This window comes from Drosophila elegans, unplaced genomic scaffold (genome assembly GCF_018152505.1).
Source record: "Drosophila elegans isolate 14027-0461.03 unplaced genomic scaffold, ASM1815250v1 contig_476, whole genome shotgun sequence".
Classification (NCBI taxonomy): Eukaryota; Metazoa; Arthropoda; class Insecta; order Diptera; family Drosophilidae; genus Drosophila; species Drosophila elegans.
Window position 1 is genome coordinate 26,047,939 of NW_024545863.1, and position 25,074 is coordinate 26,073,012.

Below are 25,074 nucleotides of genomic sequence, written 5' to 3' on the forward strand. Positions count from 1 at the left end.
TACCCACATAATATCACCTTCAATTTATAGTTTATCTTTTCTTACCCAGCGGATCGATTCGAAAAATAATTTCACTATCCGCCGTGGCCGCGCTGGCAATGCACAGGAACGACAGCACAAGGCTCCTGGCCTTCGAGTAATCCATTCTCTGGCGGAGGCGAGCAAGTTATAGTCAATAAATCCACTGGCGGCGCAGCACAGAAAGTAATTGTCGGATTCGTTGGTCACTCGCATTACAGCAAGCACTTCTTACAGTCTTTTTAAGGATATCGGTAACTCTTACCGCTTATGGTCTAGAAAATGTACCCGTGCCCGTGGCAATTACTTGTTTATTATATATCACTCCTCTTTAATATTTTTCGCACATTTTTATTTTTGTTTTATATTTTTACTGATCAAAAGAAATATGTAGCACTTTTAGGGTTACCGATATTGGTATGTTAATTAAGACTATTTTCTGTGTTTCAACAATTTAGTGCTGAAACAGGAATTGTTTATTTTAAGCCAATTTCATCTGAGCTAACATTTTTTCAAGGTGGTAAAATGTCAGCCATTCTAATAATGGCTTAACCACGGGGTTATCCGCCATCGGTGGTCAGCATCTACTGGAAAGATACTGTTGAAGTTGCAATTGAAATTTGAGAGGCCTGAGATTCTGTGCTTTTGAACAAAGACTCTAGAAGTTAAGCAGGACTTCCCTACATTTTGTTTAATCCTTTATTAACGATTGCTACTATATTATACTACTATATGTGTCAGCTTTCTTGGGGAAGCAAACGGAAAAGTTAGAGACACGGTTTCTTATTTATATGTTACTTAAATAAGCATTGAATTTATTTGAACAATCTGAACTTTTTCTTAACTCAGGGCAGACACAAATCGGTCTCGATAGCAAATTTCCCTTGCAGCGAGCATTGGACTGAGAGAACACGCTGAAACCAGCTGGGAGGTTCCCAAATAACATAAGAAGTCTTTGCTTGAAATTATTATGGCATTCATTACTTGCTCCCTTGCTTTTAGTTTGCATTAGGCAAATGAAAGTCTCCTCCGGGGATGTTGGTAGCCGCAATAGCTTAAATTGTAGCCACAGTGGGATTGGGACATACACTCGTTTCAATTAAAGTCGGCACTGAATCACACTTAAAAACATAAGGAATAAAACCCTTTTTTTTATCATAGGAGAACACCATTTTTGCTGTTCCGTGTTACTCAACTATCATATCTGGGCTGCGCTGCGACTGAGCTTAACTACCAACCGCACACTCAAGGTTTGATTAATGAATCGATTCATGTCAACTTCTATCCTGTCGCTAAAGGTTCTAGGGATGCTCGTCCGACTAAGACGTATGTAGTAGTTTTTCCATCGACGGCGACCGAAATCTGCAGGAGGTACTGGGTGGTATTCCATTGGAAATCGGTCATGGAAGGCCGGTGCAGTGCTTTATGCAAGACCGGCTCTAGATAATGCCATTTCAGCGACTGCTTCGTTTTGCTGACGGCAACATTGAAAATAAGCGGCTCAAAGTACATCGGCGAGGTATGGACACAGGAGCCAACCACCAGGGAGTAAGTTGCGAACTTTTCGAAAGCTCATGGTCGTGTGTGTTGAGTGTGGGGGTCTCTAAAGAAATGTCTGCCGGGCTAATCGTTGCACAGTTTTTTTCATTTTAAAACGACGGGAAGCTTACTTAAATGTTTTACTTTTTGCCGAAAAGGGGAACACGAAGGCACTTTAAGAAACACCCTGAGCTCGGCGTATAAAAGCACGTGCTGAGCGACCGTTCGCGTCTGATTCGGCTGGGTAGAGCGCCTCCGAGGTGGTAGGCATTCGCCAGCTAAAGCTAGTCTCTGTGACTCGAGCTCTTTATGACCGCGTCGGTTGGATATCGGCGAAGAACTGATTCAGCCTCAGCAAAAACTCGGACGAGGCGGGGATTTCTCTCAACGAGCGAGATGCGATTCGGGAAATTTACTCTTTGCGAGGTCGACAAGCGCATGTCTCCTAGACAAAAGGGAGCCAAAGCTGCTCCCCAGGTATAAGGAAACCCACCACCGACCGGCATTGCTAAGGGCTGACGAACTGTGAAAGTAGGTCAGCGTGGACGTTGCGGCTCCGCCAAAGTCGGCTGCGGTTAAATGAGTGACGAGTTAAATTGAATGTAACGCTCACAGTCAACTTAGCAAATCGCTACAGCCTGACCGATTGCTTATTGCGGCTGATATTGACATAACTATTTTTATCTACACTATTAAATATTTAATAAAATCGGATATGTACATTATTTAACGCCCATATCACAACGGTAGGTCCGGTTGGACTCCATAAAAAAATTTAAAAACTCGGAATCCTTTAAAGACATAGATATTGTGTACTTAAACTTATGAACAATAAGTTAAAAAAAAAAAACGTTAAAAAAAAGAATTGAAAACTTTGAGCTTTAAAAAATGGATCCCGAAGAAAAGGGAGAGAGAATGTTGGAAAAGGGATAGGATAAACTGTTGTTTGTCATTTTTAGTACTTTAAATGCTTAAACTACAATAGCTTACAAATTTAAATCAACAAAATCCTCCAGAGGTAAAACCTTGATTTTCCGGTACAGTTGGATTCCCTGATTCAGAAAATGACACTCCACATTTTTTGTATGGCACAAATTTTTTTAAATGAGTGTAACGTTTTTTATCTGTTTTCTTGCTTATTTTTTTTTTATCTACAGTTTTGCTAAACCGATTTCGGGCTTGTTTTGCGACGGTAATATCCTTTATCTTTCATAGGAACTATCAGTTCAAAATTGTTCGATTTTGCTGTTACTCTTATACCCTTGTAGAAAGTATTACAAATTTGGTCAGAAGTTTGTAAGGCAGAAAATAAGATATTTTCGACCCTATATATATTTTTTTGATCAGCATGACTACACAAGTTGTCTGTTTCTATGACGTTTCTATGACGTGACCTAATTGTCAAAATGTTAGTTTTTTCTGTTTTTTTTTTTTTTTATTTAAGTACGAAAAGATGGTTTTGTTCTTTCTTTGAACCTGTTTCTTCAGATTTGATGAAAATTGTTTGACTTAATCCTATAGCGGACATATATCTGTCATACTAATCATTCAGTTATATGCTGATTATGGGTAAATATAGATTCTTGTTACTTTTAAATTCGTATTTATACGCTGAAAAATAAGTATAAATTTGCTTGTTTGTTTTTGAAAAAATGTGGCTTGCTGATAATAGCTTCGGTTGTCGTAGTTTTTTAAATTTTTTAAAGAAAATATTTTAGTGATTTGTGTACATATTATTTTTAATGTACCCGTACTTACAGTGCACAAAAGACCATTTATATTTTTTTTTTTTGAAAAAAATGTAATGGCCCTTTTTAATATACATTAAGCCAATTTATGCCAATATTTCAAGGGATATCATTGAATTGATTTTTTTTGCATATTTTCAATGATTAAATTTGAAGCAAAATTGAATAAAAAATAAAACTAGTGAAAGGAGATGATTACTTAGCTGATTGAATTTCTTGTGAAGAATTGGTTAAAATGTCAAGTAAAATATGTAATTGAGCTGGATTTCTTACTTAGTTTTAAAATATCGACAAAAAAATCATGCTATTTTCGCAATGGGATACTTTGCTTTAGAATTACTTTCGGCTACCCTCTGGAAATAAATAAAAAGCTTTTAAAATAAGTTATTTGATCAATTAACTACCAAAATCACCCGTCGATTTCGAGCGGTTTTGATTTAATTTTCGAGAATCGCGGTTTTAAGTAAGAACTTAATTTGAAGGAGAGACAGTTTTGAATGTTTTATGCAGCCCACTGAAGCCCAAAAGTATGCTGCTTCTTCACATACTCATAAAATACATACGCATAACATATAATAATGCATACTCTGAAGAGCCGTTTGATGCCATCATAAGGCATTTTAAATATTTTAAAAAAATATATTGTTTTTAAAAACCTTTGATGATGCAGACGCACGTAAATAGATGTTTATTATGTGTACACTTGTGTCAACTTTTATAAAATCACATCTTTATAATAACTTTGATTATGTTTAAAATAAATGGCTTAAATCAAATTTGAAACAACATTCGTTAAACTATGTTAACTAGATACTATTTTTATACCCTTGCAGAGGGTATTATAACTTCAGTCAGAAGTTTGCAACGCAGTGAAGGAGACGTTTCCGACCCTATAAAGTATATATATTCTTGATCAGCATCACTAGTAGACGATCTAGCCATGTCCGTCTGTCCGTCCGTCTGGCCGTCTGTCCGTCCGTCTGTCCGTCCGTTTATATGCAAACTAGTCTCTCAGTTTTAAAGCTATCTGCATGAAACTTTCCCAAAAGTTGTCTTTCTATTGCAGGTAGTATATAAGTCGGAACGAGCCGGATCGGACGACTATAGCATATAGCTCCAATAGGAACAATCGGAAAAATAATGAAAAAAAATTATAACTTTGCTGTTTTTTAATTTTTTGTTTAGTTCTTCGACATATAGTAATGGTTAAATATTTCCGATTTATGGTTTAAATTTCATCAAAATCGGTCGACTATAGCATATAGCTCCCATAGGAACAATCGGAAAAATAAATGAAAAAAAATTATAACTTTTCTGTTTTTTAATTTTTTGTTTAGTTCTTCGACATATAGCAATGTTTAATTATTTCAGAATTATGGTTTAAATTTTATCAAAATCGGACGTCTATAGCATATAGCTCCCATAGAAATAATAAAAATATATAAAATAACTATCTAATAATTGAGCTGCAAATCATCATAGTTTCAATGTTTTTCAGCATATACTCAAGTAAATCATAATTTAAATGTTTTCAAAAGTATTTAATTCATGCAATAGCTGCAAGGGTATATGAACTTCGGCTTGCCGAAGTTTGCTTTCTTTCTTGTTCATAGTAAAAACGATGCCAAACTTCATCTTAGTCCTTCTTTGCACATTTTGATTTTCTTTTACAGATTTTAATATTTTTCACAAATGGCTTCCTGTTTGGGATAAATTTCTAAAATGTTAAAATCAAATTTGATACAACATTTATCATACTATACAAAATTGCAGAACTTTAAAATAGTAAAAATAACGGTGGAAAACTTTGATTTTAATATGAGCAATATGTCCATAATTGACTGAAGGTTTAAATAAGGTTTAATATAAAAATCAATGATTTTTATAATTGATTCAAATACATAAACATAAAAATGTTTGATTTCACTATTCGTTTTTTTTCACCAGTGTACTTATGGCATAAATTATGATAATATTCTTAATATCAATTTCGAAATCTCTCTTTTTCATACACGTTATTATAATGGGAGATTTTAATAGTAATAGAATTTGAGACTAACACCTACGGAAAACATAAATACGTTGGGAATGAGCGTGGTTAATTCTCTTTACCCTACAATACGATGCAATACGATGACAATACATTAGTTTTTAGGGATTATAGACACATAAACTATGACATTTTATATATTACGTTTAATCAATGCAATTGAGAGAACATACATTTCTTTTCAGCAGTTAATGAACAAGGGCATCCGAGAAAACATGGTTTCATATAATATAAGGCATATTAAAACGGATAACGGTGCAGAACACCGCAAGCTTTGTTTTTTAGTCATTAAGACAATCAGTTACCAAACATATTTACAAAGCTAATTTTTATTCCCGTAAGTTTAATAACTCTTCCACATTAACATCACAGAGTAAGGCAAGAAATTTATAAATTGCCCAGTACCTGAGTTCTCTGAAAAATCATCTATGATAATGGATTTATGTTTATGTGTGTGTTAGTCAATGTGATGTACTTCAGAGTTTACTTAGAATTAAGAGTGAGTATTAGAGTGAAAATTTAAAGGCAGATCAAATTAGACAAATTAGATAATGCATTCCTTATCAATAATCAATCTGGATTTAGGAAAAATCGAAACTGTAGCTCAGCCGTTTTAAAAATTACTGAAGATATAAGAGATCACTTGGGCGATAACTGTGTTACAAGTTTAATTGTATTTGACTATAGTATAGCATTGGATAAAGTAAACCATGATTTACTTTGTGCTAAGCTACGTTATGTGTTAACTTCTCAAAAATTTCTGCTAATCTAGTCCTCCTCACTTTCCATATCCATGCAATTTCCAATTCTGTTCGGAAATCAAGTAGTTTAGCTTATTAAAGTCACATTTACGGAAGCGTTTCGATTTAGTTGGAAAATCTAAATGGGAATAGGTATCAGGGAAGGGCAGGGTAATTGTCAATTCCATTGTGGAATGGTATCGGTTCTCTGGGACAACTAGAGGGTCAATTCTAGATACAACGACCTCAGACGGATCCAAAACAAATACAGATCTTATTGCCTATTCAAAGAGTTAAAAGTCCACCAACAAAGTCATGATCCGACAAAGGCGTGCAAACAAGTGAGTCAGTAGAAGATGACCAAGATATATCTGGGAGATTAAAATCTCCCAAAACAATCAAGTGATGCCTGTCAGAAAGTAGAGATAGAACAGATTTTACAGCAGACAAATGATGTTCATAAATCAAAATTTTAATGTTTTCAAAAATGTTTAATTCTTGCAATAGCTGCAAGGGTATATGAACTTCGGCTTGCCGAAGTTTGCTTTCTTTCTTGTTTTTGCTTAAAAGTTTGCACGAAGTTGTATATGAATTGTTATATAGTGTATACGCTCTGGCAATTAAGTCTGATTGTAGAAACTTCTTATACTTTGCATATGCGGTTGAATTAACTTTTCTTCAAGTTGAAGTCAAAATATGTTATTATTAGCATATGGGGAAAGATCCAAAATTAAATTAAAAAATAAAACAAATAAAAAATATATTTCTGTACCTAAATAATACAAATAAAAATCTTTACCTAGGTAAGGTAACATTAATTCTTACCTAGATTAACACGGACTTAAGTTTCCCAGACCTGTTCCATTTTTCAGTCCCTAAAGGTTCCTACGATGTCTGAATTCCCTCTGCTAACTTTAAAAAAAAACTAAAAATTTCCCTTGCTTTTTGTTAAATATCATAACGGAGAGGAATTTGGTGAGAAATAAAAAAGCTGACTTTTGCTCCTGCTCTTCACAAATGCCATTAGGCCTGTTCCCGTTTCCACTCGGTTGTTAAATAAAAACATTTCCCTTTAACATAATCGAATTTCCCTATTTCATTTAAGGACAAAAAAACAAAATCAGTCAATTGCTTGGCGGAAAGCTCACTACACCATAAATAAGAACACAAAAATTAGGACTTTATTACAAAAAACTCAAAGCTCAGAGATATTTCAGACTTCAGCTTGATTATAGAACAGAAAAAACGAACAAATTTCGTTACATCCAACATAGACAACAACCAACAACTGCATGGACTTTTATTTGTGCTGCAGCAAGGACAACCACCAAGTAGGTTTAGGACAGAACATGGTCAAACGAAACGGGCAAGCCAAATGCGACTTTGTTGAACACAGTTCGTGTCAAATGGCAGTTAGTCTAAAGCACAAACAACCACCAACAACTGTGAGGACTTTTACCAAAAGCATAGAAAACAATTTTAGTTTAGTACTCTGCTGAAACGGACGCACTCCTGCCAACTATAGGACTTAATATAGCGCATGGCGTCACGGAAAAATTCAACAAGTTTCATAAAAGAAAAATGTCTAAGGCAAGGACAACAGAAATCGACTGTTAATACCTAAAGCTGTGCTGCAGCTTGGCAATAACCCAATAATTAATGACCTTTAATTAGTTTAACTAAAAGGACAAAAGAACAGATCATTTGAACTTCGAAATGATACAAATTTCGTAAGCAATATTCAACCTTTTAAAGTGAAAAAGCGATTTTAGCTACAAAAATCGCTTTTTGCTTTTAATAAAAAAAAACAAAAAAACTCTTCGTCATTACCTCGAAAAACACATCAGCTTTTAAGTGCATAAGTGCATATCACGTGATATGCTGTTATTATCTGCTGATTTCTGAGAGGAAGTTATGTTCAAATTTTCAAAAGAATCGGTTCTGTAGATTTTCAGTAATCATGTTTACGGACTTTAAAAATACGTTTTCGGGAAATTCGATTTAAAGTTTCTCATACGTAAAAATTCGAAATAAACCGTCAATACAGGGACATTAAGTTGTATATTTACATAGAGTCGTCAATGCAAGATTCGTACAGTGAAACACTGTCATTCATAATTTTCATTCCATCTTTTTGATCTTGTCTACGTTGAACCCTCAGCTTCTTCGTTCGCTCGGGTTATTCGTAGTTCATCAGTTAGGCGCGAGCCCAGTGGTGGTGGAAATGCTTATTTCCTCCAAAAAGGACAACTGAGCAAAACTTCCATCATTGGAAATGCATGCTGCTACATTTGCAGCAATTTCAACAACGGTTGCAGTACCGCTTAGTAATTTTGGAAATATTTTCCAAATACGTTGACTAAATCTCGTTGTAATTTTGCGTGAAGCCTCAAATCTTCATAGATTGGCTTTATGGGCTTTGTAACATCAGTAGGAAGAGCATTGTAGCAGGGTATTTGCAGCTGCCGCCTTTTGGCATTCACACCAAGAGTCCTCACCGCTCGGGCACTTGTCGTGCTATGGTTTTTTGTCTGTCGAGCAATAATGATTGTATGTGGCCCAAATCTCATTTATCGTTTTCATTACACAATTGTGGTTTCGTCGAATAGCAAGTCCATAATATACGGTAAATTTGTTTATAATTTTTGCAGAGAGCTTACCTTTTCCAGAGACTTTTGCTCTTACATTTTTTTCCTTTTTCAGTTTCAGTTGTTTTTACTAAATTCCGTACCCATTCTTTTCTGCACGTGTCCTACGCAATCTTTCTTTTTTATTGTGAAATCTTCACCATACGGTTTTGAATTTACCACAGCACTGGAGGTTTTTTAGTCGCGAGCTCCTATTCAATTTCTAATCATCACTTCAGGATATGCTGTGGACCGTTTGGCGTGTACTTCCATTTTACCTGATGGGCCTTCATGTTTTGCTTTGCAATCTCCGCTGTTGATGTGTTCTTCGTACCAGTCTTCAAATTCGTCAAGGTCTAACTTATTCTCCCAAGATTTACATTGGTGGCAATAAGAACTTTTGACAAATACATCAACAACTTTTTACGTTGAAAATTCAAACAGGAAATCTAAAATCCCTTAATGTTTATCCAAATCTTGCTTTACATGTTCAGAAGAACAAAGTTTAACTTTTTATGTGACGCGCTGGACACATCGACATAGGATAGGTTTTTTTTCGGTCGACCCAAAATAAGTCCACTTTTCTGTCGATCCTGCCGGTTTACTTTTTTTTTTGTCATTTTGCAATTGAATAAAAAATTACAAAATTCTCGAGTGAAAATACAACTCTAAGCGAACGAAGAGAAACGAAAATTTGTGAATATGTAAGCTCCCTTACAGTACACAACCATTCAGCAAAAAGCGTGCCTCTACACTAATTATATTAGATACAAGGTGGTCATATCGGCTCTGCCGAGGTCAATCAATTTTGCAGAGATAAGCGCCAGAAAGGATAACAATCGTTTAACTTTCGCACGTTTGACAAACAACAAAATTAACGACCTAAAAAAAGAGATCAGCTAGTGCATTGAAACCACCTTGCGCTGTAACTCCGTTAGTTTTAGTCGGATTGACTGAAATCTGTATAGAATATATTTAACATATTGCTGATTTTCAAAAAAAATGAAAAGAAAAAAGTTTATAACCCTACGATGGCTTCGCGAACAAAGTTATAGAAAACATTAAGCTCCAAAAATGGCTGCAGAGGTAGAGAAGGAAGTGAGCAAAAAATGTTGCCCAGACACAATTCGCAACGTACTGCACAATTATAAGTGGATTTTCTCGAAAGAAATGTGATTGATCATTTCGAGTTCTCCAAGGAGATGGAGATTCACCCGATTTCCCACTAAAACGACGACGAATCCAAATTTAACCTTTTCGGGTCCGAGGGGAAGCATTATGTTTGGCGGCGTCCGAATCCAGAGCTAGAAACTAAAAACCATAAAGGTGGCAATATTATGGTTTGGGCCTGTATAGCTGCGTCTGGCGTTGCAAACTTGGTTTACATTGATCGCATTGTGGATGCTAAGTTGTACTTCACTATTTTCAAAGACAACTTACTACAAAGCGCAGAAAGATTGGGAATACTGGACCGTTTAGGGTTCTGCCAATTTTTATTGTGATCAACCCCAATAAACCAAGCAAAGTCAGGCTTATTTGGAAGCGAGATCAAATGGGTTATTCCTTAGCGATGCTCTTCTCCCTGATCCGGAACCACTTACACTACTTCTAGACATTGTGTTAGCATTCAGATTTGGACGAATAGCAGTCGGTGGCGACATCGAGGAGATGTTTCACAGAATTTTTGTGGTACGAAAAAGACAGCGATAACGTAAACATGCACGCCATGCCAACTTGTTGAAGCACAATGAGGAACACTATTATCGGTTAAATTTAAGAATACGGAAAAATATTGGGTATGCATTGGGAACCCAGCACTGATAACTTTAAGTATATTCTCAGATTCTCACGCCTTAAGCAAGATGTACATATAATATTATCTCAACATTGTTGCCCACAAAAAGATATCTGTATACGCTTGAGTAATATCCTGCTACACCATTGATTAAAGATTCTCCTGCAACGCGGGTGACGGATCAATATTGGATGGGTTGAAGAACTTCCCCAAGTTCTTCACGAGATGACAGAAGTTCCTAAATGTTATTCGCAAATCTTCGCAGCAGCCACTTGAATAACCCTTCAAATATTTGTTGACGCAAGCGAAAATACTTATGCAGCTGTGGGTTACATTCGCGTACAGATAAACGAGACTGTACACGTGGCTTTGGTAGCAAAACAAAAGTGGCTCCTCTAAGTTTTCTCTCGATTCCGCGTATGGAACTACAGACCGCAGTTGACTTTTTTGCGTTTGGCAAAGAAGATTAAATCTTTTCATGACTTAAGAATTGACGAAGATAACTATTGGACTGGCGATGGATCCGCGAAACTTTTAGCACTTAAAGCAATGGCGATGGGTTCCAAACAAAGTAAAATTCCGCAGACAAAGCTACAACGGTTTCTAGCACCATTTATATAAACACATGGTTCCAAGGGCCAAAGTTCTTGTTAAAGCCACAACATGAATGGCCAAAATCTAATTGCGCTTACTTTGAACACGACGAAAAATAACTTTGCAAACAAGTACACATAACAGTTAATAAATCTGTTGTGAATATTAATGAAAGATACTATTCGAATAAATTAAATTGTATGGAATAGTAGCTACATTCGCTCTACACATTGAAATTTTAAAAGCTCGTGTCTTAAAACAATCTAAGACGATAAATAAAGCTAAATTTTCTATTAGCAGACTTACATCTGGATCACCTATTGCTTAGAAAAGTTGTCTAAAAGGGATGAACGTATATATCGACTGAAAAGGAATTATGCGTAGCCAAGGTCTATATACATAAGTAGGTACGCAGAACATGTCAAAAAAGCAAAAACGGTGCTGCAGCACAAAGTGCACCGATTCCGGCAGCAAGGCGGCCAGCTATCAAAAACCCTTCACATACACAGGCGTATACTATTTCGGACGAATTTTGGTAACTGTTGGCTGATACAAGGAAAAAATGTGGGAAGTAACTTTTACATCATGCATCATGTGCCTTCAAAACTTCATGGCTCGGCATAATACTGCGTCTGAAATTTCCACCGACATCGGAACAAATTTTAGAGCAACAGAAAAGGCACTGAGAAAGGCAATTCTGAAAATTGATTTTGATTCTATAACTATAAAGTGGCGCATTAACCGACCTTTCCCCACACATTGGAGGAGCTTGGGAGCGCTGTAGTCCTGATACTACAAAGTATGTTTTGAAGGCCATATGAACTTATTATCAATTCTAGACCGCTAACATTCGTAAGCTCAGAATCGTTTGATGATATTGAACTGACACCGAACCACTTGCTGATGGGCGCACCGGATGGATATAAACTAATTTTTAGAGACAACGTAGATCTTCGCAAACGCTGGAACCATGCTCAACTTTTTGCGGACTCTTTCTGGAAGCGGTGGAAAAGAGAATACAAGCGACTAAAATGGTTTGAAAAGTCAACTCAAGTAAGCAGTGGGAGCTTGGTTATTGTTGTCGATAAAAACTTACAACTTCTAAATGAGTTAGAAGAGTTTTTATGCAAACAAACCGAGGAATCATGGGAATAGAGTTTGGCAAATGATGCTGAGAAGTGGATCATTTACAGAAGGGGAAAATGTTACCGCCAAAATAAAATTTATGTTCTTTAATTAAGCTTTGTACTACATGTTTTCTGTCACAGTATGAATACCTTATTACCCATTTTTAAAATTTATTATATTAATATATTAAGTTGAAAATGTATCGAGGAATAAGACATCGTTTCAGAGACGATTCCATAAAAAAATCGGAATCTAAAAGTCAAGGAAAAAAAACAATTATGTATGACATTACATTGTTCGCCTCATTCATTGACGGATTCATTGTCAGAGACAGAGAAAACAATATGGATACTGCTTGTTTAAAATTTTTTTGGTAATAAATTCACGGTCACACTGCCTTTTTAACGTTATATTCAAACTTTATTGTTTTGTTTATTATATTGTGTTTAACCCACTTATTTAAACGTTTTAAAGTTTTCAGTTGTTACCTTCAAATGGTTAAAAATATTTCGTATACATTTAAGCCTCGCTTTTTTTTTCGTTTTGTCGTCAACTCCAATGAATGAGTAAAATTGTACTTCTGATACAATTTGGCTGATTGATGTATCGGCCCGGTGGTATTTTATCGAATCTTATTTTTGTTACCCAATTCCATCTAGTATTTTACTATTGGATATCTGGTTCTGCCATTTGCTCAATTGGAATCGTCATACGTTTGTATTGCTCGCACTTACGTAAAATCATATAGTTAAAAAAAGAAATGACCATGAATAAAGTCAACAATGTAGTGTCATAGCCCATAAGCTATAATAAATAGTTTAACAATAAACTTAATTTATAAATTAGAAATCGTCAGCACCTTGCTTAATATTGTGAATAACAGACGAACTTTCTAGAGCTGAACAACATTTATCAGATTTTTTTACGTGGGCTTGAAAAAACTGAGAACTTCTGTTCTTAAGTTAAATAAACTTTCTTAGCATTTTCCCCGGCTTAGAAATCTTATTTACATATACATAAGTAAATCGTTGTCATCAAGCATTATCTTATACATGTAAGTTAATCACAGAAATATTTCTTCATTTTTTCCGAGAAATATTGCAACATTGTCGATGACAACATTGCAACATTTCAATACAACGGTCAAGAACCCGCAAGTTCAATAACATAAACACACGCATCCGGTTAGTAGCCACAGCGCAATATCAAAATTCTGATTCTGCAAACCTTGCAGTTTTAGCCACTTCATCAGAGCTAGGCCACCGCCGCGGTCTCTTCCGCGACGTCGACGACGCTGCCCCAACCCACAGCTTAGATCAGGGTATTTTGAAATGAATAAAGTCAGTCTCAAATTGAACTTCAAAGAAATAAAACGTTCGAAACTTATTTTTTGGGGTTTAATTATCCTGGAAATTAACTGGCGCCCGAACAGGGACCAACGCGAGTAAAATCGATTAAGTTCCTTTAGTGCAAATAATTAAAATATTCTTGTGCGACTCCGTTGGCCCAAACATAAAACCTGAAATCAGAGAGACTCCTTGGCAATTAATTTTGCAAGCTGAAGACGGTAATCGGTCGGTGAAAAACCAGTTTACTGATCCATCGGTGGACTACAAGTACTGTCAGGTACGCCCGCAGGACAACCTCTACTTGAGTGTGAATCGCAGGATCCTAAGTAGGAAACAAAAAGGAAGACATCCGGATCACCAGGAGGTGTAGCCACATCATGTTAAGTTAAGTGAAATAGTGAATAAGTAAAGGCAACAAATCCAGAAGTGAAACCAAAACAAAAACGTAAAATTTCTACACTAAAAAGAACATTTTAACATAATCAAAAGAAATATAAAATTTGAAATTTAAAATAAAACTTTTACATTAAAATTCTAAAATATCATTAAACTTAAATTGAATCTAAAAATTTAAAATTAAATTTAATTGTTTTGAGTTATTAAAATACTATTCATATACATTTTTAAAATTAATATTCATTTAAAAAAAAAATTTGTTTTTCCAATTGAAAGTTATAAAAGTATTTAAGTGATTTAAATTTTATTAAACATCTTTACTATATTATAATTAAAATTCGAATTAAATTAGGTGAATGAAACATTCATTTCTTATCTAAAAAAAAAAAATAATAATTAATTTTTAAACTTAATATTCATAAGAATTACTCTTAACAATCATTTTATTGTAAGACAGACCCATGGAAAAAATTTCCTATGGCCAATCGGCATAACCTTATACGACCACCCGTCATTGACATACAACCTCAAGAATTACAGCCAGAACAGATTCAAAATTATTAATTAAATCAGGTAGAACAACACCAAGCTATCTTAGTTCAACAACAAAGGTAAATTCATAGACAGGTATTACATCAAGAACACAGAGAAAATATGGCAGCGCAAGAGTTACAAGAAGCAGTCAGAAACATAATTGCTCAGCAATTACCGATCCTTTTACAACAAACTCAAAACACAGGATTCGATTTTGCACAGGTTCCAAACCAGGAAATTTCCTATGAAAATCGGGCTAACTTCGAAGGTTTGGATAGGGTACCAGACGTCGTAAAAAGCACAGCTAAGAATTTTGGGATTCTACATACCATACGTAATAGAATCACGGGAAACGCAGACACTGCGTTAGAATCTTATAATACTCCACTTAACTGGAATGCCATTTCTAAATGTTTAACTTTGCACTACGCAGATAAGCGGGATTTGGGCACTCTTGAATACCAAATGACAACTCTATGCCAGGGTGGTCACCAGTCGGTAGAGGAATTTCATCAGTCAGTCTAAAAACACCTTTCGCTTATCCTTAATAAGGTTGGATGTATGGAATTAGGAATAGAAGCAGAACAATTCATGACGAAAATGTATAGGGACAAGGCCTTAGACACTTTTGTGCGCGGACTTCGCGGAGATTTATCTCGTCTTCTCGGTATGAAGGAACCAACCGATCTTTACCGGTTTACATCTTTGTCTAAAGTTAGAGAATCAAGCGTTCCGTGCAAACCATGCAGTTAATAGAGGGCAACAATCCGGATTTAGAAACGTGCCTTCCCAAAACATACCACATTTACAACCAACCAGATCACAGCCAAACAGGCCACAGTGGTCATTCCCCATTAATAACCAGTATCAAAATCCTTTAGTTCCACCCAGACAAAATAATATGTTTAATCAACCACGACCCCAGTTCTACAATAACAATCAAACTCCACAAATCCCACAATATACTGCAGCACGACCTTCAGGAAACTTTCCTCCAGCTCGACCTTTAGCTGCAAAGCCACAACCACGACCAGAACCCATGGACATTGACAGGACCATGCAATCGAAAAATATTAATTACATTAACAAACCCATACGTTTTGAAACTGGTAAAAGACCACCAATGCCTCTAAACGAAGTAGCAAAAAAAACTAGAAATTTTAATATTCAAGCAGCCCCTGACACTTCTTCAAAAGTGGAAGATGAAACGCAATCCCTTGACGAATATAACGAAACCGTAAAATCACAATCTGAATATCCTGAATCTCTAACAGAATATTCTGAATCCATAGACCAAGCCGATCAGGAATACCCATACGATTATACCTACCTTCATTTTTTAGAATAACAAACTCCTCTTTGCCATATTTTGAATGCAAACTGAGGAGTGGAGAAATTTTGAAAATATTAATTGATACCGGTTCAAACAATAAATACATCTTGCCAAAATTTGTAAAAAATCCTATAGAAAATAAATTTTCGTTTGACGCTATCTCGGTTTGCGGAAATATTAAAATTACACATCACAAAACAGCCAATTTATTTAACGACCCTAACACAATAATTAAATTTTTTTATTACCAACTTTGAAAACATTTGATGCCATTTTGGGAAACGATAGCTTAAAAATTTTAGGAGCAATAAATAACACAAATACTAAAACTATGCACTTAAAAAATGGGAAAATAATCAATATTAAAGAAAAAATATTCAAAGCAGTAAATTTAATTATTCCTCGGACAGATCATCTTACTGAGACACAAAAATCATATCTTAAACAACTTATTCAGAAATATCCAAATCTATTTGCCGAACCAAATGATAAACTGACTTACACAACAAACGTGAAAGCTGAGATACGCACAAATACCGACACACCAGTCTACTCGAAATTTTATCAATATCCAATGGCACTCAAAGATGAAATTGACCGACAAATAAAAGAACTATTAGAAGCCAACATAATACGACCCTCTAGATCGCCTTACAATTCACCAGTGTGGATTGTACCAAAAAAATTAGATGCCTCCAATGTTAAGAAATATAGAATTGTAATAGATTACAGAAAATTAAACAGTGTGACAATAGCAGACAGATATCCAATACCAGACATAAATTCAGTTCTTGCACAACTGGGAAATAATAAAATGTTTTCTGTGTTAGATCTCAAAAGTGGGTTCCATCAAATTCTTTTAAAAGAAAGCGATATAGAAAAAACAGCATTCTCGGTGAATAACGGAAAATTTGAGTTCACAAGACTTCCATTTGGGTTAAAAAACGCACCATCTTTTTTCAGCGTGCCCTAGACGACATTCTTAGGGAACACATAGGGAAAATCTGTTATATCTATATCGATGACATAATTGTCTTCAGTCCAGACGCACAATCACATTCCAAAAATTTAGATACAATATTTGAAACCCTAAATAATGCTAACATAAAATGCCAATTGGACAAATGCGAGTTTTTCAAAAGTAAAGTCGAATTTTTAGGATTTGTAATTTCAGACAAGGGAATAGAAACCAATCCAACAAAGGTACAGGCCATCGCTAACTATCCCATTCCCAAAAACGTTAAGGAATTAAGATCTTTCCTTGGATTATCAGGGTATTACAGACGATTTATTATGGGTTACGCTGCACTAGCAAAACCACTTACCACATTACTTAGGGGCGAGGATGGGAGAATTTCGAAGAAAGCTTCATCGAAGAAATCTATTCACTTCAATAGTGAAGCCATTCAGGCCTTCAATAAATTAAAAAGCACCTTAATCTCAGAAGACGTAATATTACAGTATCCAAACGAGGAATTTTGTGTTGTGTTCTACGGTGGAACCAAGGTTAAAATCTATACTGACAACGAACCACTTACACACGATTGTAATTGGAAGGGAGGGATAGCGATCAAGAGATGGAAATCATATCTTGACGAATATAATAAAGAACTACTTTATAAGCCCGGAAAGGAAAACATAGTGGCCGATGCTTTGTCTAGAATCCCTAAAAGCAACCAAATTAACTCATTAACAGCAACACAACACAGCGCACAGAGCTTTGGTCATAACCTCATCCCCAGCGTGGAAGTACCAATAAATGCCTTTAAAAACCAGATATTTATTTATAAAGAAAACCCCCCTATTCCTTCCCCACCTTTCATAGACACGTTATAACTCGACCAAACTTTCAGAATATTGATCTTATTGAAATATTAAAAAAACATTTAAATCCGTCAATCCTTAATGGAATTTTCATATCACAAGAGATAATGGGATAAATACAGCGAATTTATCCAGAACATTTCGGATCCATTAAAATCAGGTTTACACAAAATAAAGTAGAAGATTTGACAGAACACATAACAGAGCACATAGAAATGCAGAAGAAAACAAAAACCAACTTGCAGAAAAATATTATTTCCCCAAAATGAAACAAAAAATAACGACATTAGTTAAACAATGTAGGATATGTAAAGAAGGAAAATATGATAGGCATCCACCCAACCCAGAAATTAAAGAAACTCCAATTCCTGAATACCCTGGACACATAATCCATATTGACATCTTCTCAACCGAAAAAAAATTAGTATTGACCGCAATAGATAAACTTTCCAAACTAGCTCAGGCAAAAATTATAAAATCGAAATCTACCGAAGACATTAAGAAACAGTTACATGAAATAATATTCTACAATAGGGTACCCAAATTTGTAGTAATGGATAATGAAAAGGCTTTCAATTCAGCATCTATTACTTTTATGATGAGAGATCAGTTAATTATAACCATTTTTAAAGCTCCTCCCTACAAAAGCTCAGTTAACGGACAGATTGAACGATTTCATTCGACCCTTTCGGAAATAAACAAATATACAATACCTTTGAAAACAATTCTTCAAGACAGAGCCATTTACGAATACAATTACACAATACATTCAGTAACAAAGAAAAGACCATTAAAAATTTTTTTTGGCAGAAATATTAATACCGACCCAGAACAATATGAAAATAGCAGGCAGGATAACATAGAAAAACTAAAACAAAAACAATTGATAGATTTAGAAAACCACAAAAAAGAAAGGAAACCTATAAGATCATATCTACCAGGACAAGAAATATTTGTAAAACAGAATACCAGACTAGGCTCTAAATTATCCCCACGTTTTAAAAAGGAAATTGTTAAAGAAAATAGAAATACAACTATTTTAACAGAAGCAGGAAAAGTAGTTCATAAAAGTAATATTAAAGGTATCTAAGTCCGAAACTCCTTAGGAAATCTATTCCACGTCAGTCCGAAACAAAAAATTTAAAATAAAAAATTATAATAAATAAGATTACCCATTACAGTTGTTGTCCGCTTGGGGTTATCAGTCCGTTCGTGAGGGATCGGCCCATAACCCAACAATACCGTTGTTTAATGAGACATTTTTTTAATTACAGGATGTTGTTTTTAATAACGCTGATACCAATGGCAATCGCGACCACCGAAATAACAAACTATACCGATGCACATACCATAACAATACATAAGGGTATAGGAAAATTACAGATATCAACAATAAAACTAATTCACGTCATAAATTTAAAACAGATTGAAACGGAACTACTACAAATAAGAGAACACACAATAAACAGATTAAAAAATAGTTTACATTATCATACTCTGACACACGAAATAATTCAATCATTGTCTGCTCTAAGCACACTTACCTTAACAACAAAAAGCCGTCAAGCTAGGTCAATTAATATAATTGGCTCAGCTTGGAAATATATCGCAGGTAACCCAGATCATGAAGATTTAGTTATGATAGAAAGTAACCTCAATAATTTTATTAAAAATAACAACGACCAAATTATTATCAATAATCAGCTTCAAGACAGAATAAATAATTTAACAACCACTTCTAACATGCTAGCAAATTCAATTCAAAATGACAGATTTTTTAATAATAACATTGCGTCAAGTTTGCAAACACAAGTTAGACTTATAAAAGAAGAAATAGGAAACATTAAATTTGCTATACAATGGGCCAAAATTAACGTAATTAATACTCTTTTATTAAACGAACCTGAGCTTAACGAAATAAATAAAATATCTCAGAAAAATAACATTACCTCGTTTTCTATTGAAGAGACGCTGGAATTTGTTGATGTGTCTGTCTTACATAATAAAACAACTATAATTTACTTAATAAAAATACCTGAACTCGAACCAACTAATTATGAAAATCTTCTTTTAAAGCCTGTTATCAGAAACCAACTAATAATACGTTTAGAAACTAATGAACTTTTTGTATCCAACAATGTAATGCTAGGTCTACCCCAAACTATGTCAAAATTTGTAAAAAAAGAAAAATTATTAATTTAAGTAATTCAAAATGTATTTCAAAATTAGCTCAGGGAAAGGAATCGCTGTGTGATTATAGTAACTCGGACCATATTGAACCAATAGAGGAAATAGACGATGGCATACTACTCTTAAATGACTTCAACGGCAGCCTAAATTCAAACAATATTTCACATCAACTCAGAGGAACTTTTATGATTACATTTTTAAACGAAACTATAAATATAAATGGGAAAAATTTTACAAACAAAGAAAAAATAATTATGAAACCCGAAATCCCACGAATTCAAATTACCCCATTGCAAGCACAACGCATACAAATTCTGTCATTAGAAGCATTGGAAGCTCTACATATAAAAAATAGAAAGCACTTACAAACCTTACAGAATGATTCTACAATAAACCGAATAACCACAGTTACACTAATTTGCGCCATTGTTCTTACTTTGATCGTTTTAATAAACTGTCCACAGATAAGAAAAAGTAATCCTACATGTCCAAGAACCAACACCACAAGTTTTAAACAACAAAACTAATACTATATCAATTCCTAAAAGAATAATTCCAGAATTTAATAATATTCCTCTTGAGGACAAGAAGGTTTTTAAGGAGGGAGAGTTAATCACAGAAATATTTCTTCATTTTTTCCGAGAAATATTGCAACATTGTCGATGGCAACATTGCAACATTTCAATACAACGGTCAAGAACCCGCAAGTTCAATAACATAAACACACGCATCCGGTTAGTAGCCACAGCGCAATATCAAAATTCTGATTCTGCAAACCTTGCAGTTTCAGCCACTTCATCAGAGCTAGGCCACCGCCGCGGTCTCTTCCGCGACGTCGACGTCGCTGCCCCAACCCACAGCTTAGATCAGGGTATTTTGAAATGAATAAAGTCAGTCTCAAATTGAACTTCAAACAAATAAAACGTTCAAAACTTATTTTTTGGGTTTTAATTATCCTGGAAATTAACTTGTATACATGTATTTATTACATTCACCATTTTCAACTCCCTCGCGAAAAAAACGTTTTGGTGAATAACGCAATGCAATTTTTCAAAGTCAAACATATTCTTAAAATGAGTACAAATTTATTAGATTAGATGTAAATTTTTTCATATAAATCCTTTTATAACAAAAATTATTAAAAATTAATATTAAAAAATATTGAAATGAACATTACAAAAAAATTGTCTTAATAAAAATTTTTTCATAAAAAGTTATTTAAACTTTGCGTGGCAGTAAAAAGAAAGCTTTAAAAATGGGCTGTGGTATTTGGCTTCACTTTCGAAATGTTTTTTTTTTTTTTTGAAGAGATGATCTCAAATTTGATGTCCGCCGTAAGTTATAAAAATTGTTGGCTTCAAATAAATTTAATGCACATAAAAACCTACTACTAAAGACGATGAGAGTAAGGTCTTCTGATTTTAACTTAAAGACGCTGACCGATATGCACATGTATGCGCAGCTTTTATTACAAAACGGTCAAGAACTTAATAAAGTAAGCCATGAGGTAAATTTAAAATTGTTTTTTAGCACCTTACCCAATTTTTCTCCGCAGAAAACACAGTTTAGGGATTGTGTCCATATTAAAGCCCATCCCAGAAACACCACTCTAAGATGAAGGGATCTGCAGTTAAAGCGGTGTCGGCTCCATACTAGGCAGGATTCCATCGCAAAGTCGCAGCCTTGGAGCGCGGTTGTGGACAAAGGCGTTCGGAAATTTCTATTACTCCAACTCTGATTCTGCTATGTGTATGTCTATTAACTATTATCAATAGTTTACACAGTAGTAGGTTTTCTTTGCATATCGTTTTTTAACTTGACCTCGATTTCTTTTTTTGCTGGCAGAATACGATGATTTTTTCCCACAAGACTAAAAGTTAGCATTAATCCAAGTTAAGCACACGGATATACTCATCGAGGTGCATATAACGCCAAAGCCAAGATAATTGCATGATTGGTAATAGAGTTGATACGTGGCCGTTTATTTAGGCAGATTTATGTCCTTTTTTATACATTCCAAGGCTGAGATCTGTAAGGAAGACGATAAAACACTATTTTAAGCTCATTTTGGGGGAGTGGTGCTAAATGTAACATGAGGAAAATTTAATTTTGTGGAAAACGGCATCAAAAGGTTAAATAATTTACATTTATATATCAGTAATTAACTCTTTAAGTTTTTGGTTACTGTAAGAGCCAGAGAACTGGGAACTACTTTAAGAATTTAGAACTACAATTTTTAGATGTTGCTATTATATGCATATATAATATATTAGTAGCCCAAGAAATAATAGCAAGTTGATGCATAGGTTAGGAATCTGTTTGGCCGATGGTTTTTCGGTGCAGCCAATATATCTTGGTGAGAAAAAATTTGAATTAACATGTCAGCCACCCTAGATTCATAGTCAAAAGAGAAATGATGGATAGCCTCCCAATCCTTCATCAAGCAATTCTTATTACCATTATTTAAACATTCAGAACAAACCATATACATTATAAACTACTATTTAACAATTATTTGCTTGAAAAATATCGCAGAAAGGAGAAGAAGCTGATTTTTGAACAAAGAAAAATAGGCACTATAAACACCTAGGCCTTAAGCCAGCAAAAACACACCATAAATTGTAAACTTCTAATTCGTGTTATTTAATGAAACAAAAGCAATGTTTAAAGACAATTTATCAAAGATGAAAGACCCCCCAACAAAAAATTCCCGAGATAAAACCTTGATTTTTCGAAGCAGATGGACTCCCCAAATGAAAAAACTACACTCAACGTTGTTCTTAGGTACCATTTTTTTTTAAGTGTAAAAAACGTTTTGTTCTGAAAGCTTATAAAAATGTTTACATTTTCTATATAACGGCAGAAAAGTTCAAAAGTTTAGTTTGCAGACGTCATGCCATAGAAACACCCTTTTAAACGACCAAAGTTGAGCAGCTCTCTAGAGGAGTTCCACAGGGATCAGTTTTAGAACCTAAGCTATTCTCTATGTATGTTAATGAGTTTCCATATATGATGTCTTCTTTTAAAGTCCATATGTATGCTAAGGACATACAAATGTGTATATCACGCTTTTTGTGAAGCTTAAATGGAATATGTAGTTATTTATAAAAAAGTGAATAATCCTGAATAAGCCCTGAAGTCTCTCGTAATAAATAATGAGGTAATACAATACTTTTCAAAAAGGCAAACAATCTGGGTATCGTATTCAACCAACACATACTTGGGGCGACCATATAAACCAAGCTGTTGAAAACGCATATAATCTTCGAAGGTCCTCTTACCACACGCAATTATATTTATCTCAAAAAATCCGTTTTTTACTGGCAAAGACCTATTTGACACTTGCATTATTTTACGGGATCGAGATATTTGGAAACAGTGATTTAATAAGTAAACCATAATTTAATGCAGTATTTAATAGTGTGGCCTGATATGTATTCAATGTTGTGAAGAGTCACATTTTTATTTCATAATCGTTAATAGTTAATTATTTTATCATTAGTTTAAGTGCCCACTGAAAGAAGTAATTTCATTATAAGTTTTTCCGTTAAAGACCTTGCCGTCAAAATCAAGTCTGCCGCTGACGCCTCATCTGCTTACAGATTTCATCCTATTCCACAGATATATGCTGAAGAAGTTAAAGTCGAAATAAAGCGGCTAAAGTCGAATAGAGGCCCTGGGCATGACAGTATTGACGGAAAAGTGGCTAAAGCGCTTCCGGCGCCTGCTATTTTCTTCCTAACGCGCATCTTTATGAATATTATTGTTCTTTCATATTATACAATGCAATGAAAACTCGCTAAGATCTTCGAGCGCATTCTCCTTAAGCGACTTCTAAGATTTCGTCCTTTTAGGTTTTAGGAGTCTGCATGGTGCTGCTGAACAGGTGCATCGGGTGGGTAATCATGTTCTGAAAGCCTTTGAGACGAAAAGGTATTGCTGCTGACTATTTTTAGACGTGAAATCAACCGTTGATCTTCTTTGGCACTGCGGCTTACTCTTTAAGCTTAATTTTTCAATTTTTCCTTTGACATACTTCGAGGATCAAAATCTGCAACACGGCCTATACTGGCCGGAGTTCCTCAAGGAAGTGTGCTTGGACCTTTTCTTTATACCATTTTCACGACGGATTTTCCTTCGCCTAGACACTGCGTTTCTGGCGAAGAGAGGCGACAGTCTTGGTGCAGGACATGCTAAATGAGTTTGAAGCATGGGCTTCTCGGTGAAATATCGCTGTCCATCCTGTCAAGTCTCTACATGCAATCTTCTCACTCAACAGGCATAACACTTATCGACTCGATCTGGACGGCGTACCCATCTACAGTTAAATATTTTGGTCTTACTTCGAACAGGCGGCTCACCTGGAAACCACATATAATGGCGGTTTGTGCTGCTACCCGCCAGAAAACCAAGAAGTTGAGGTGGCTCCTCCGCCCTGGCATGCGGCTTAAGCTGCTGAACCAACTGAATCTTATATGGCCTTAGACAGAGGTCTTCGGTTAAAATCCGTTGCAGGGAAGTGCGCGAAATGTCCAACTCTTGAGCACGGTGCCGCGTTGCCGTCGACGAATAGTGTCAATCACTTTCATTTCATCTTCACAAACCTTCTACTAAATATCGGACACATTGACAATGACATTCAAAATGTCAGAGTCAAAATTATCGATAGTTTAAAAAGCGACCGCTAGATGGACCATCCTGTAGCTCCTTGTTAGATGTATTCTTTGTTTGTGATTTGTCCTATTATATGACCAACTATGTGTTCCTGCTTTTTCCAAACATGATGATATATGGACTATATGGACTATCAGTCAATTAATTATGACAATTTGCAGGCTGATTGTGACAATTTTGACTGGACCCTCATTTACAACTTGACATCTGCTGAAGATCAACTATTACTCTTAAAATCTAATATTGGACAACTATTTGAGAAAATAAAGCCAGCATCTCAGACTTGACTTAAATCAGAAATAAGCGTTGGAAACGATATCGAACTAAAGACTTGTACAATATTAAAAAAAACAAGAAAGGAAGCAAAATTCGGCAAGCCGAAGTTCATATACCCTTGCAGCTATTGCAAGAATTAAATATTTTTTAAAACATTAAAATTATGAATTACTTGCGTATATGTTTAAAATAAAAACATTGAAGCTTTGATGATTTGCAACTCTATTATTAGATGGTTATTTTATATATTTATATTATT

General features: G+C 34.9%; 1 protein-coding gene across 2 annotated transcripts in view; it reads right to left on the reverse strand.

Moving 5' to 3' along the window:
• The window catches only part of LOC108137602, a 63,918-nt gene that overhangs the window by 35,850 nt on the left and 2,994 nt on the right, over positions 1-25,074 (reverse strand). Inside the window, exon 2 of one of the 2 annotated variants that reach the window (XM_041709268.1) lies at positions 21,404-21,894. In XM_041709268.1, coding sequence (XP_041565202.1) covers positions 21,404-21,533 — 130 coding nt within the window. In that variant the 5' untranslated portion in view covers positions 21,534-21,894. Of the gene's footprint in view, positions 1-45; positions 674-21,403; positions 21,895-25,074 lie in introns of those variants that run through there. The other variant, XM_017259358.2, reaches the window with a different exon arrangement.